We start from the raw sequence: 15000 nt of genomic DNA on the forward strand, positions 1-15000 counted from the left end.
TAAAAGCAAACGGTTTGTGTTTTATCAATTTTTTAACCAACTCCGGCCTTGGTTAAAACTGTTGATGGGTTTTCGTGGGCTTTATTAACCATCAGCATGACCAAAGCTGAAGTTTTATAATAACACGTTTCAACCAACACAAGCTGAGTGAAAAATCGTAAATGGTTCTGTTGAAAAACTTCGAACTTCGAGAACTTTAGCTTTTCCCACGGCAAATGCCGCGTGCAGAAGACACTAAGCTAAACCCATGGCGTTTGAAATGGTTGATCCTAATAAAAAACGACGTTGAGATTCCGTTACCAGTAAAACCAGTCCTCAGAGCACATTAAGCTCACATTGCGCTGACGTAGCAATAAGATAACTCCTGCAGTTCTTTCTTCATTAGCTAATCAAATCCAGACTTCAACACGACACGAGGGTTACCATTCTTGGACACGTGCAAAGGGGTGGAGCTCCTTCGGCGTTCGACAGAATTTTGGTGGGTCTTGTACTGCTATCATTGTTTATGTAGGGGAATCTTTGTTTACAAGTTTTACGTCATTCATTAGCACAAGGTTATCGTTTTCTTATCAGTCAGTTGAGAATAAAGTATTGAATATTGAAAGTTCGTCGCATAATGAGCTAGCTCCGAACATTTGAACGCGATAAGCTCTAAGCAACGATGCTTAATAATGTATGGGTTTAGTAGGGCTTTTTCCGCCCATGAACTAATCAGTTTTTGATGGCTAATGACTCGTTCGTTATCAAAGTCATAAGGCTTAAAATTTCACATTTGGCTAAGTTTAACTAGTTCTGTTTCCTTTTGAAGTCAATTTGTAAATGAAAAGATGCCTTCTTTGAGCAAACTCGTATGTTCATGAAACGAAATGTAAGCAATTTTCCTTACTACTACTTGTGGTCAGCGTTCATTCTCACGAGCGCACGCTCACGTGGAACACTAAATTACTGCTGGTGACAGTCTGCTGATCGATCATCTTGCCGACGCCTTGCACTGTGCTTCTTGCATTCTGGAATGCACGGAGAGAAACTGAATCGCTGAGTTGTTGTATGTCCTGTTTTAGTCATGTCGCATGGGAGCTGAGGCAGCCCTTGCTGTTCTCGATGCCAAAGCCGACACTGCACCCTGTGTTGTCTGTCTTGACGGAAATAGGATAATAAAGAGACCCTTGATGGAATGTGTGGAAAAGGTATCGTTTGTTTGTTATTTGGTAAAGTAAGATAATTTTTAATGTCACCCTGTATACAAATTTATAAGTACCAAATCTTTACCGTACTTACCTGAGAAAGCCAGAAGTCTTGGGCGATTCATACCGTGCTTAGCTCCTTTTTACAAGCGCGCAAAGTTAACACCGCACTCTCAAATGGTGGCACGGTATGAATGATTAAGGTACCGTGTACACTACCATAGATGTGCTCGGAATTCCTATATTCTCTTGGATGGGTGCCTCTGAAGCCCTCTGTCGGTTCTTTTGACACCAAAGAAACCTACCTCCCCGTGGACTATGTTAAAGAGTGGTGTGCCAGGCCGGTTTTTGTGCTAGAGTAAGGGGAGGGGGAGGTTAAATCAAACTACATATATCGAGTATATAACCGAACGCTTAACGCAATAGTTACCTAAACTAGCAATAGTTGACACTACAGCTTCCCCACCCCCCTCTCCCCCGCCCCAAAGTATAAATGTGGAGGGCCCAGGTAGAGGAATGAGGCCCAGGTTGAGGAATGACCGTTTACGGTGAAGCTTTAGCATTAGGTTTTAGACCATATTCGTATTCTCAGTATTGGATTGGAACTAGAATATAGTGGAGGCAAATCATCTTTTCAAATGCAAATATTGTTAAATATCTTCCCCCGCATTAGCCTCCATTGCAAGCTAGTTTGCAGTCCAATACTGAGAATACGAATATGGTCTATTGATGTTGAAGCGGGGAGAGACCAAATAAGTACTGAATATGAAACAATTTATGTCTGCTGGGATTTGTTTAACCAAGCGTTTAGCTAAATGAGATACCCTGTATTAATATCGATGAAAATAAAATGTATGTAATAGAAATGTGTAGAAGTAAGAGGGTGAAACTGATCTACTATAAAAACTTAACAAGTCTCCCAAATTTTCGAATTTTATGGTTTGGTTCTTCTTCTGGGGACAATGAATTTTATTTGAAATTCAAGATCGCTGCTTTAAAGGGGCTAGGTCACGCTATTTTTGGTAATTTTATTTAATTTTGTCATTAATGAGCTCTAAACGTCAAATTGGCTGAGCAAGAGTCTTTCATTTGCAAAATCACGGCCACATAACAACTGAGAATGATTTTCCAGCTTTGTAAATGAAATTTTGATATAGACTGATATAAATTTGAAAAAAGGTGGGCCGACGTTTTTCAAATTTACCCAAATTCAATCCATTTTAATCCTCTCCAGTTTTGTCCATCCATGTCCCTTCTTCGGTTCCCTGTGTTTTGTTAGAGTTCTTCTATAGTTTTGAACAGTTATTTTGTTATTTTAGTTAATTCTATGACCATTCGATCAGTCCTGAAATTGCCTAAATTTGCGTGACCTAGCCCCTTTAAGCCCGGTTTACACTACAGAAATTTTTTGGCACGGCTCGGGTGAAATTGGCACGGGTCCCAAAAAAAAGGTTCGGCTCGGATAAAATTTGGAGTGTAAACAACCTCTCAGCACCAAATTTCATCCGTGCCGAACCAAAATTCGTACCCGTGCTGAGACCTTCGGCGAGGTAGTCCGAGCACGGGTAAAAATGGTACGGGTGCTGAAAAAATAGGGACGGTTCGGATAGAGCAAGTAGTGTAAACACTTTAAAGGGCCAAATTTGAGCCTTAATTCATATAGGCTAGCGGTTTTTTTGTGTGTATATTTCAAGATGGCTGCTCATTCTCCACCAAAATCACGCGGACGTTCTTGATTATAATTGAACTGCGCATGTCTACAAGAGAACTTACCCGGGCCCAAAAATTTTGGCACGGTATTTTTGATACCGTAAAAATGGGGTAGTGTAAACAAAGTTTGCCGAGCTCTTGTTAGGCACCCGTGCCAATTTCACACGAGCCGTGCCGAAAATTGTCTGTAGTGTAAACCGGGCTTTAGATTACGTAGGGGAAATAATAACAGACATCGTTTCCAGGTTTGAGCAAACGATGCTGGGCCTAGACAGCAGTCGCCGATCCGAAAACACGCTGAAGAAACCGCGCATTAATTGTCCCGAGATCAGTTTTAAACTGTTATCATTTTTGGAAAGAAATAATGTATTGAACTATGTATACGAAGTCTTTAGGTAATGTATGCCAGCTTTCTATAGGAGATTTGAATGCGCGCTCGCACACCTTCTGAATTGAATGAGCGTCTTGTTTTATCTTAGACCCTTGAGGTGAAAGAGGCTACAAAGAAAAAAGACTTCGAAAAAGTCGTTCAGCTCAGGGGAAGGTACGGCATTTAATAGCTTTTTATTCACACTCTTGCCGGGAACGTCAATTGTTGTTGTTGTTTTCTTTTAATTAATACCTCCACATGAGAGTAACGATTGCTTTTCAGTCGATTACTTTCGTTTCGCAAAATATCCATTGGTGATTGGCTCAGTTACAAGTCTCACGCCACTTTCTCAGCCAATAAGCTCGTACATATTTTCCCCGCTTAGCGCAGGATTCATATATAATTTGCCTCACCTTTTGATTAGTTCGTTAGGTTCGTTTGATTGGTATCCCAGACTCGGCGTCATATTTAGGTTGAGTTTGTTGGTTCTCTACTCTGCACCGAGAGGTTTTCTCCGGGTACTCCGGTTTCCCCTCTCCCCAAAAACCATAAGTTGATTTGATTTGCGTTAACTTGTTAATTTCAATTTACAGTGTCCCCGATTAGTGCTCTACGGCGCTAGAAGATTAGACACTTAAATAAAGTTCCTTTCCTATAAAGTTCCTTTAATTCTCTTTGGTTGATTGAATCGTGGTCACTTGCCATTTTACCTTCGTTTGACCTTATGTGGAAAATGAATGCGGCAATCCTCGCTTAGATTTTGTAACAGTTGGGAACGCAGGTTTGCTAACAAACTCGAAAAAAAATGCGTGCAAGGGGTAGATTATGACCGTCGCAATCAACGAGGACGACAGGCGCAATTGTAAATTGTTCAGCCTTTCACTCTCAGGAGTGACCACATGTAAATTCTCCTCACAATTTCAATGAAAACGTCAGTCAGACAGGTTTTGAGCATGAAGATAATTATCAGCTGAAGAGGTGTCATCTTGATATAACACCAAATTCTCATGACTACCCAACAAAGAAACCTATGGTACTAGTTAGGAGAATGAACATTTTGATCTTGGGAATGGAAGGGTTAATTAAAGAGAAATGTGTTATCCTCTTTTAGGACCTTCAAGAGTAACATTGAAATCTTCAAGGTGCTGAGGAAAGTTGAACCTCCATCATCCAGCCAGTGTAACATTTCCGGCAAGTGCGAAGTATGCCAATTTTGACATCTCTCTCCCATTTCAGTATCTGGGTTCTCATTGTGGTTTTTTAGGAGTGTAGGATGTTGCTATCTCACAGTTGCCTTTATCACTCAGCGGCATTATAGGTTTACTAAAATGGAAGAGGAAATTCGCATTTAAAGTGTGTCAATTTCCCAAAAAGATTCTGTTCTCCTCAAACATGGCAAATTTGCCGTCAAAGCGGCAAATCCAAAAAAGGATTTGTGATCCGAGATTTGCCAGATTTCGCGACCGAAAGAAACTCGAAATCCGAAACTGGGTCTATAACTGTGGTATCTCTTCGTGAATGTGTTGGGGCGGCCTTTCAAGAAATGACGTGTTTTCTACTCGTTTACGAATTATTTCATCGAATTAGGAAAGTCAAAAGCACGGCATTTATCAAAATACGTGTTTAAAAAGACCTTTACGTCCCCAAATTTGTCCGTGGAACGGAGACTTTGCGCAAAGATGAACTCGTGGCTTAACCTTCCACCAAGGAGGCCAACATTTTGTTGCCGAATATGTTGTTCCATGTTGAATGACAGCCAGGGCATCATTTTTTTTAAGAACCAAATCAATTTAAATGCAGGCCAATATTTGTGCTCTGAATTTGACGACTCTTTAGTTTCAAGTCGAAAAGACGACTCTCCATTTTCTGTAAAGGAGGAAAGAAAATCAAGGCTTCGTGTGAATTGATAGAATAAAGAAAAATGTGAAGAAACAAGTAAATTATTATTTTTTTTGTCATTCGATTTTTTTCTGTATTTAGATTGTATCATTCATTAAGATTGCTTCTTATTTCCACAGGATAACTAGTAAGTTCGTAAGCTGGACACCTGCTACTACTTTCCTGGTACTAATTATGCCTAACTTTTAACTTACTTTTGTGTGATGATCTTAGTCTGGCAACACCTTAGCTGTGATCAACATTGGTGCCCCTGCGGGTGGTATGAGTACGGCAGTGCGTGCATTTGTTCGCTCCGCTCTATATGAAGGCCACTCAGTCCTCGGGATTCGGGACGGGATTGATGGATTGCTACAGGACAAGGTAAGTCAGATTTCAGATGCATTTCAGAGGGGTGGAAAGTTTGTTCTGTCACGCTTGGTGATTGGCTAAGTGAATTTCGCACGTGATTCTCATCCAATCGAAAATAACAAAACCAATTGTGATTGGCTCGCTCTTCTTTTCCCGCGTCTACAGTTGGCTGCATGGATTTGCTCATATTGGATATGATTTATTGTTAACTCATTGGATGGTCAGTGTCGGTTGCAATTGAACAAACAGGTTACCTGTTGGGCCGTCATATGGATGAAGACTAAATATGGTTTTCATCATTATTATTTTTTAATACCGCGATGGTGAGCTTTCTACATCAAGGGAATTAGACCTGTTTCTTTTACTACCTACAAAATTGGACAAGACTTGTTGGGAAAAAGTGAAACACCACTATAAAAATGCTCATTCCCTAATTTGTTTGTGTGATGAAAGATTAATTCTCCATACTTTTCCCCTCTCCCTATTCCAATGTTGGTTTAGAAACGACCAAAGGCTTGCGCAATATTTTTAACTATGACTCTGTATTGGAACCGAAATATTGTAGGTTCAGCTATCATGTAATTAAGTCAAAACTTGTTTTCTACTTTTATATCAATTCTCGGCCTAGCCATTTTCTTCTTTTTGTATTTGAAAGGTTAAATGTCATTTCGTAATCGCTTTGGATTGATACGACACCACTTCGTGATTGGATAAAAGAAATCGCAGTCCACCATTTGAACCAATCACACTCAAAACTAAAACCGCTTAGTCGTTTTCCTGTGTGTAGCATTCTTGGCTGTTTGCATCTGTGTGGTGCCTTTGTGGGTTCATTACGTTGTCAGCTTCTGTAATGAATTTAACGTTACTCAGTCAAAAAGTGCCCTCTCTGAGAGGTTTGCCATTTTTGTTGAGATAAAATAAGCGATTTAACTGAAACAAGTCTTTTTTTAATTTGTTGCACAGGTTGAACTTCTGGGATGGTTGCATGTAGATGCCTGGGTCGGGATGGGAGGCTCAAAGTTGGGCACAACAAGGTACAAAAGAATTGATTGTATTTTCAACCTTGGCATTTTCGTTTCTAGCGTCCTGATTGGCTCAGTAAATCTCAGGTATCCTTTACCCTATAATCATGTCACGTGTTGTCGAGCTGAACTGAATAGAGAAAGTGGTTGGGGCGCTTGCATTGTCCCCTGGGGACCGTTTCTCAAAAGTCCCGAAACTTTACGGGACGTTTTCGGGTGTCCCAATTCCCTTTGTATCTCAAGAAAGGAGAGGATTGAATTCGTCAAACTTAAGAGTTATTTTTCTTTTTGTTGCCTTAAATACATGTTAAAAGATCGGCTTTCCAAAACAAGCGGTTGGCAATTTCACAAATGGCTTTTCGGGCCCGAAAAGTTTTCGGGACTTTCGAGAAACGGGCCCCTGGAGTCTCCGGTTCAAGACCCGTTCTGCTCACACCTTAAATTTGATCCTGGTAGTCTCTGGTTCACTTGGGCCACGTGGCTAGTAAACAGACTTTTTACTTTTAGTCCCTGGTTCAACCTCTCAGCTGCACCTGTAAATAGCCAAATGGATTACCTCCGACCGGTTGGGATTCTTAAGCCTGGTTTCACTAGCGACGCAGCTTATTTCCCTTTCGCAAACGGTCGTTGCCATTTCTCAGAACGGTCGTTGCCATTTGAAACGGTCGATGCCATTTTTTAGCTCTGAATTACACTCATTAGGTCTAAGAACTCAAAAGGTTGCGGTTACTGGGAATTGTGTCTCGCTGGTCATATGAGTTAGGGTTCGGGTTAGGGTTCTGTTTAGGGTGAGGGCTAAGAACCCGAGTTCGAGTCTTGAAATTGTCGGACTCTTTTCTTCCTCCAGTTTTTCTTTTATAAATGTTTTTTTTCCCTTTTTGGCTTAACTTTTGCTAATATTTTTTCTTAGTTTGTTTCTTTTAATTTTCTTTGAAGTGAAGTGTGAAGTCGACCGTTATAAATGGCATCGACCGTTTCAAATGGCAACGACCGTTCTGAGAAATGGCAACGACCGTTTTACGAAAGGGAAATTTGTAGCGACGCAAGCATACGCGCGAGCAGCATACGCAAACTCAGCAGCCTGTTGTTCACTAGAGCCTTTTGTTACAACAATAGACACTAATTAACACCAATCAAATGCGTTTGTGTGTGTTGCTTTGTGCTTATGCTTGCGTTTCTTGTGAAAACCAGGCCTTAACAGTTGTTGTTTTGTTCTGTCGTTTTGCATTGATTGTGTTTCCGGCATTGGCCGTGAAAAGCCCATGTTTGGGAGTGATCAATTAAGCATTTTTGGATTTCTATTGTCGGAAGCGAAATTTCCATGCAGCCAAATGCTCAGAGTTTGTGAAAACTTAAGGAACATTATTCCATTCTCAAATGAAACCATGTTGTCTGGCAGTGATGAGCGCAAATTTCTATTGCGTCTAGAAGCCTGAAAAATTTTCAGGACTCGACCTCGCGATACCGGTGCAATGCTCTCACCAACTGAGCTATGAAGCCACTGACGTTGGGAGCTGGTCACTTCTGAGTTCATATGCGATTGGATATAGCCAACTTGGCGCTACGCGCGCTGTTGGCTTTTTACCATCTCATGTCCGGTGCGGGATAATTCAATCATTGTTAAAATTACCAGAAACCAACCATTAGGCCAGCGTTTTCAAATTTAGACCACAAAGGGATTTACCTTCGCGTTTACGGCAAACGGTAAATGTCAGATTAAAATTTTCATTTTGCCGAGAATCAGGTATCAAGAAACTTTTTTAAAGAGAGAGTGTTTTTATAACAAGTAGCCTGTCGTTTTCCGTTTGCCGTTTTCCGTTTGCCGTTTTCCGTTTGCCGTTTTCCGTTTGCCGTTTTCCGTTTGTCGTTTTCCGTTTGCCGTTTTCCGTTTGCCGTTTTCCGTTTGCCGTTTCACGTTACACGATGCTAAATCTCTCTGTTGTCTTTGAATTTATGGTGGTGGTAACTTTATTTAAACACGGTATTTCCTTCAGGTATACATTTACATTGAAGTATGGAAAAAGTGACCTGCTCAGTTTTCACACTTAGAAGTTCATTGCACGGAAGAGTGTACCACGCTTCCAGTCTGATTGGTGCATCCTTCATGGCAAACTTTGATACACGAGTTCATTGCAATTAAAATCGTTTCATGTTTCCCTTCTTTTGAAGCAAAGTAGTGTCTTCGTAGTGATTAAGATGGCTAACCGAACTAATAACATCAGCAAAGGGAGATTTGAACATTTGGAAATTGTCTCTGCATCAGTATAGCCGATCCCAAGCGGTGCATATATTGCCGCAAAGAACACAATTTACTTTCGTTGTCCGTGAAATGTCCAAAACCCGTATGGAAACCCAGTCAGTTGGCAAAGACAAAGTGCATCGGGAGATGGATTTCTTTGGCGATGCTCAAGAAAAAGTGCAAGGGATAACCTTCAATCCGCCAGAACTCATGGTTTTCTGGCAGTAAGCTTTCCTTGAAAAAATATTTGCCCTATCGACCTGTTGCTTTTTGGCAAAAAAAGGGGTTACGGTTACCAACGGAATATTTTTAGGTTACTTGAATATGCATTGTAAAGTAAATATGTGATCTTTTCCTTGGGTTGTTAACAGTGTTACATTTGTGAGTATCAGAATTAACTTACGCATGATATTATCGACCGAATATTGACGCAACTTCCGCGATTGTACGTGCCCTTGTAAATTGGTGTACGAGAAGAGGTTAAGGTTTTAGACCCAAAAAGGAGCCCGACTTGTCTCACACGAGCCAGATTGCGTATGATGATAACACATGCATTTGTGCCGGTGTCTTCCAGGACGTTGCCGTCAAAGGACTTGCCGAAGGTTGCAGATCAGTTCTCAAAGCATGGCATCCAGGGGTTGCTTGTTGTGGGAGGCTTTGAGGTGAGACATGTTCACAATCATTTCAGTAAAGTGCTACTATGATAAAAACATCACTTCCTGTTTTTCCATCATATCATATCATATCATATATCTTTATTTACCCTCGGATTTGTAGAGTAGCTTGGTGTAGCTAATATCTCCGAGCATTTACCCTCCCAACCATGATACATCACAGAAGACAGACCACAACACCGGGAACTACATGCCCTACTCTTTACGACAAGTGTGCGGGTTCTTTTACGTCCCACAGGATTATGAACATTGAAGGGTTGTGAGACGGGACCTCCGGCTTATCGTCCTTATCCGAGAAGACTAGAGAGTCTAACCATTTGCAGATGTAATTACAAAGGCAGCACTTTCTCCTCAGTTATTTAAAGACCCTGAGTGTTGGTCCGGCCGGAGTTGAACTCACGACCTCCCGCGTGACAGCCCGTGCTCAACCAACTGAGCCACCGGTGCGCGGTCTAAATCGCTTTACTGGCAAGAAATTGAGCTTTGATTTTTATCCAAAGGCTGTTTACTTTGAGTGTAAGTTTTGGTCTTCACGGTCCGCCATTACTTACGTTCCGAACTGACCGATTGGACCTCAGAGGGTTGGATCTAAGAAAAAGTGACATCATTGACTCACTAGCTCAAAATTTCAGCGTGTAAACGCAGCTTATTATATCGCATTGCATTCTTAAACTATTGAGTCTTTGACGTCATTTTCTCCTCGATCCAGCTCTCTCAAGATTTTAAAGTTGGTAATGGCGGACCATTAAATAGGAAAATTCCAGTTAAAATAAACAGGTATCTTTTTTAAATCAAGGCTTAAAACTTGGGTCACTTACTGTTTAGTTAACACAGTTTTGAAATCCAACGAAAAAAGAAATTTGATTTTTTGGTCATAGTAGTACTTTAATGTTTCACCGTGCTTAGAACTAAAACTGCAATATCTCTCGCTCTGCTATCTTACCTTGAAAGAGGGACGATTTAGGAAGATAGAGAGAGAATTTGAGCCAGCGGACTGCTGGAGTAAATGTACTTTTATCATAGTATTTGTCAGTTCAAGAGTCCACAAAAAACCCTTTTCTTGATTTTCAACGACGTAACAACAAATTTCTGTAGGCACAGAGCACTCTGGTTACGCGACCAGGGCCATGTTTGTGGTAAAAACAAAAGAAGCTATTGTCGCCTCCAGAAGGTTTTGGAGATTGGCACAAGTGTGGGATTTTGTAATTCTTTGGCTTGGATCGCAGACGCGTGGAAATCGAAAGAACAATGCTGATGAAGAAAGGATTCCGCGTGCAACACTGAAATGCACAGCTATTGAATAAGAGGCGTAACCTTATTGTTGAATATTATGACATTTTTGGAGGCTTCACCAACCCATAATGAATGCGTTGTGTCGCGAGGCGTTGTTTTTACAAGCATTGCAACTCATTTCACTCTTTGGTACTAAAAAAATAATACAGAGAGGCTCCGCCGCGATTTCCGACCCCTTACCCTTTTATAAACCATTTTTGACAGAAAAGGTACCCCTTTCGTATGCCTTCCATTGTCATTTTCATGTAGCGTTCAATAAATTAAACAGGACATTCACAAGGTATGTGGGTTCGAAAAATTTTAATAGGGAGCATAAGCACGCGACGTTTTTGAGAGGCGGACGGCAACCGGAAGTGAGTTGCTTTCCCTCTTAACTTGTCTTTACAAAGCCACATTTACATCGCTAAGTAGCTTTTCTCCATTAGAGATGATTAGTATAAAAATCGAGGAGACACCACTGTCCTGGCACGCGAAATTTTCTCTTCCGGTTGCCGTCCGCGTCTCAAAAACGCGCGTGCTTAAGCTCGCAAATGAAAGGTTCCCTACCCTTCAAATACTTCGTCTCGTGAAATGCCTGCCCTTTCATATACCTGAAGTGAGAAAAAGGTACCCTTTCGGTCGGAGCCTCCCCTTATAGTCCATTATAGGGAGCAGCATGGCAGCAAGCTTGGCTTTTTCAAGGTTTCCTTTCGTTACTGGTCAAATAATGTGTATCACTACGATGATGTACGTCTTAACTTGGATTGTGTTTTCTTGCTTAGGCTTATCACAGTCTGTTGCAATTGGCCGAAGCACGCGAGCAGTTTCCAGCATTTCGCATTCCCATGTTGATTATTCCAGCTACAATTAGTAACAATGTTCCTGGTACAGACCTGAGTCTTGGCACAGACACTGCGCTTAATGTCATCACAGAGGTAAGCTGTATCGACACATTGACCTTTCCAATCCCCTATTCTGTCATTTTGCACCCACTTGTCCTTTCTAGCCTACCCAATTTCTTAAGAGTTATGATGTAATGCATATTTGCTAGGACAAAATCGTGTCTTGTCCGAGCTAAAAAGGATTTGACCGGACAACTTGACCGGCGCCAGCCGGGAAATTATTTCAAGCCCTGTACGCGGTACGCTGAAACGACGACGAAAGCACTCAGTAGTAAATATTTCATTATCGATCCTCACTCATTATACCTGCGTTCGCACTATAATCTAGTGTTTGCATTCATCGGACTCTTCACCATATTGGTCTTCTCGGAAAACATCGGGAGACAAAGCGATAGTTCTTTACGCGGGCTCTGGGAATCTAGTTTGGTGCACAGATCAAGACACTCGCCGCCAAGTCTGTTTTGGCGGGTCTGTCCACCCAAATGGGATACCTATACCTATCGCGAGGAATTAGGGCTTAGTCTTTCGCCTTCTTCCAATAAGGCTAATTGTGCAACGTGAACGGGGTGGAAAATTTCTGTAATTTCGTAGGATGGCGCTAATTTTAAGCTTGGGGTACAGTTTTTATAGACGTTGCCGTTGCAACCAAACGCTGAAGATACAGACAACTTTGATGAAATTTCCAACTGCTGATGAACGAACAAAAAGAGCTGATGACGGATCTACTGTTTTCTCTTACCTTCACGACGGCGATAATGAAACTTAACAGTGAAGAGAAGAAATTGGCATGTTACGGAATCGCGGCAGTCGATTGATTTTTATTTTTTTCCCTTGGTTTTATGCAGATGTGTGATCGAATCAAGCAGTCAGCTAGCAGTGCTACTAAGCGAATATTTGTGGTTGAGTGTATGGGAGGCTATTGTGGTTACTTAGCAACGATGAGTGCCCTGGCAGGAGGCGCGGACGCTGCGTATGTGTTTGAAGAGAAACTGACACTTGATTATTTGAAGGTGTGTGTATGGAAGTCGTTATAGCCGCTCAAATACACATGCGACTCTGTTGAGATTTTGGTTTTCCAGTAAAATGCTAAGATCCTTCTTTCAACCATTGAAAACCCGAAAACTTCTGAAAGATAATGAGGTAGTGTGGTTTCTCGTCATTGTTTTAAATTTGAACAACTCTTCATATGCACAGTGGGGAGACGATTTCAGAGAAAAGTATTTGAACAACGACAAAGGAAAATTTTAAGTGTTCGATGATCTGTGTGCACAGTGGCCAACGACGTACAAGGCTAACAAGTTGTCTTATCGGATGGAAAGGATGAAAAGGCTGATTGTGATTTGAAAAAAGTTAGGGTCTATTTTTGAATCTGGATTCACGCACCTTACCTTGAAGACATGGTTATAAATTTACAATACATGGACACTTCATGCAAAAAGCAATGATATCTTTCCACTAAATTTCAAGAAATGTTTCAGGCAAGAGTAACACTCTACATATGAGCCATATATGCCATAAAAGCCTCTGGTTTCGGCAACTAACTGTGTATACCTTAATCTAAGTTTTCTTCTTGAGGTTTCGCGTAGAATGAGCAAGTCTCTACAAATTTTATCCTATTGGCGTCTTTCCCTTCCTTCAAAAATCAGTGAGAAATTTGGAAATAATTAAGTTTGTATTTTTTCATGATTACACAAAACTGGATACGTCGTTGACTAATATTTGTACACTTTTACTTCAAACAGACAAACATCGAGCATTTAATTAACAAGATGAGAGGTTCTGTAAGAAGAGGTCTGGTAATAAGGTAGGGAAAGTGATTTTGCCCGGGTCAAGTTTTATAGAAACCCTCGATATTCAATTGAAACAATGATAACTTTGCCTGCAAAAAGAAATTTTGAGGTTGAAAAGAGTACACGTGTAAATGAAATTATAAAGATTTTGGATCGGGGCGAAGTCAAATGATCAGTAAGTGAAATTTCTAAGGTTGGAGTAACGTGCAGTACAGGCGTATTTTAGTAGTCACACGCTCTGTATATCCGTCGTGGCCATCTTGAATTTCGAGAAATGCAGGCAATGGCAAAAATGGCAGATGTATTTGGCAAAATTTCACCTCTATTTTCCTCATTCTCGATATAAGTGGTAAGCAAGGTAGTGCGTTCTCCGTAACATTTTGAAACTGGCCAAAACTTTGTCACAACACATGATGACAAGATACACAGTGCTTTTGAAGTTATAATGATTACTTCTTTTCGCAGAAATGAGAAATGCAGTGAAAACTACACCACTGATTTTATCGCTGCGCTGTATCGAGAGGAAGGCTCGGGACTTTTTACCGTCAGAACCAACGTGCTGGGTCACGTGCAGCAGGTACGTGCGCCCGCGATCAGGTTCTGCTGAGCTACGAGCCTTCGGTTTATAGTCCTTATCCGAGCTCGCAGTGTAGTGAAGTTGTAATAGGTTTAACTTTGTAGCTTTCATCAAAAAGGACTCCGTTATCAACCTGCCTATCCCCCCAAAGGGTTCAAACCCCACTCCTCCGTGGAGTTGTCTTCAGTCTCATTCGCTTGGGAATGGGTGAAAAGAAATCGAGAAAGGAAACGACAGCAGGGAGATGTTGTTGGGAAGAACATTATTCAGGCTTCTGCAGTTTCTCCATTTCCATAGTTCCTTGTCCTTTTCATATCATATATTTTTTCATTCGCTTCATTACTACATTGAAAAGCCTCTTCGAAAGACACACCGGGGCACAGGGTTCGTGCAGTGGTGAGAGCACAGGCCTCCCACCAATGTGGCCCGGGTTCGATTCCCAGACTCGGCATCATATGTGGGTTGAGTTTGTTGGTTCTCTACTCTGCAACGAGAGGATTTCTCCAGGTACTCCAGTTTCCCCTCTCCTAAAAAAAAAAATTTGACTTGATTTTCGTTAGTTGTTAATTTCAGTTTATAATGTCCCCAATTAGTGCTCCAGCGGTAGAACGACTAGACACTTAAATAAACTACAACCACTGGCCTCACAAGAGCATTTTGGAAGCTCATCCTTAGGTATCATTAAGGCCCCTTGTCAGTTTCAGCTTTTTTTGTTACAGGAGCACATTTCCTGGAGTCTCCATTTGTATTATTCACTTGAGTCAACCCTGTCCCACATCTTTTTTTATTACACATAAAATGAGAATTTTATTCCATAAAGCTCATTTTTACAAATCTATGCGCGTTATTTTCACATGTGAAAAAAACCTATACAGCCAATCAGAATGGCGTACAGCTCTTTCACGTGTCGAAGTATAACCAATCAACGATAGCGTAAAGGCCTCTCCAAGCCAATCACTCGTGCATCTCGTACTTTTGTTATTGAATTAAATTAAATTTGCATTTGGCTCTAT

At 41.1% G+C, this 15000-nt stretch overlaps 1 protein-coding gene across 3 annotated transcripts in view; it reads left to right on the forward strand.

Moving 5' to 3' along the window:
• The window catches only part of LOC138032544 (ATP-dependent 6-phosphofructokinase, muscle type-like), a 38633-nt gene that overhangs the window by 19332 nt on the left and 4301 nt on the right, over positions 1-15000 (forward strand). For all 3 annotated transcript variants that reach the window (XM_068880255.1, XM_068880254.1, XM_068880253.1), the window contains 11 exons: positions 386-478; positions 1062-1187; positions 3374-3438; positions 4376-4466; positions 5377-5523; positions 6475-6545; positions 9347-9434; positions 11501-11653; positions 12466-12630; positions 13363-13424; positions 13876-13987. In XM_068880255.1, the coding sequence (XP_068736356.1) occupies positions 386-478; positions 1062-1187; positions 3374-3438; positions 4376-4466; positions 5377-5523; positions 6475-6545; positions 9347-9434; positions 11501-11653; positions 12466-12630; positions 13363-13424; positions 13876-13987 (1173 nt within the window). The remainder of the gene's footprint in view (positions 1-385; positions 479-1061; positions 1188-3373; positions 3439-4375; positions 4467-5376; positions 5524-6474; positions 6546-9346; positions 9435-11500; positions 11654-12465; positions 12631-13362; positions 13425-13875; positions 13988-15000) is intronic.

This window comes from Montipora capricornis, chromosome 14 (assembly GCF_036669925.1).
Source record: "Montipora capricornis isolate CH-2021 chromosome 14, ASM3666992v2, whole genome shotgun sequence".
Classification (NCBI taxonomy): Eukaryota; Metazoa; Cnidaria; class Anthozoa; order Scleractinia; family Acroporidae; genus Montipora; species Montipora capricornis.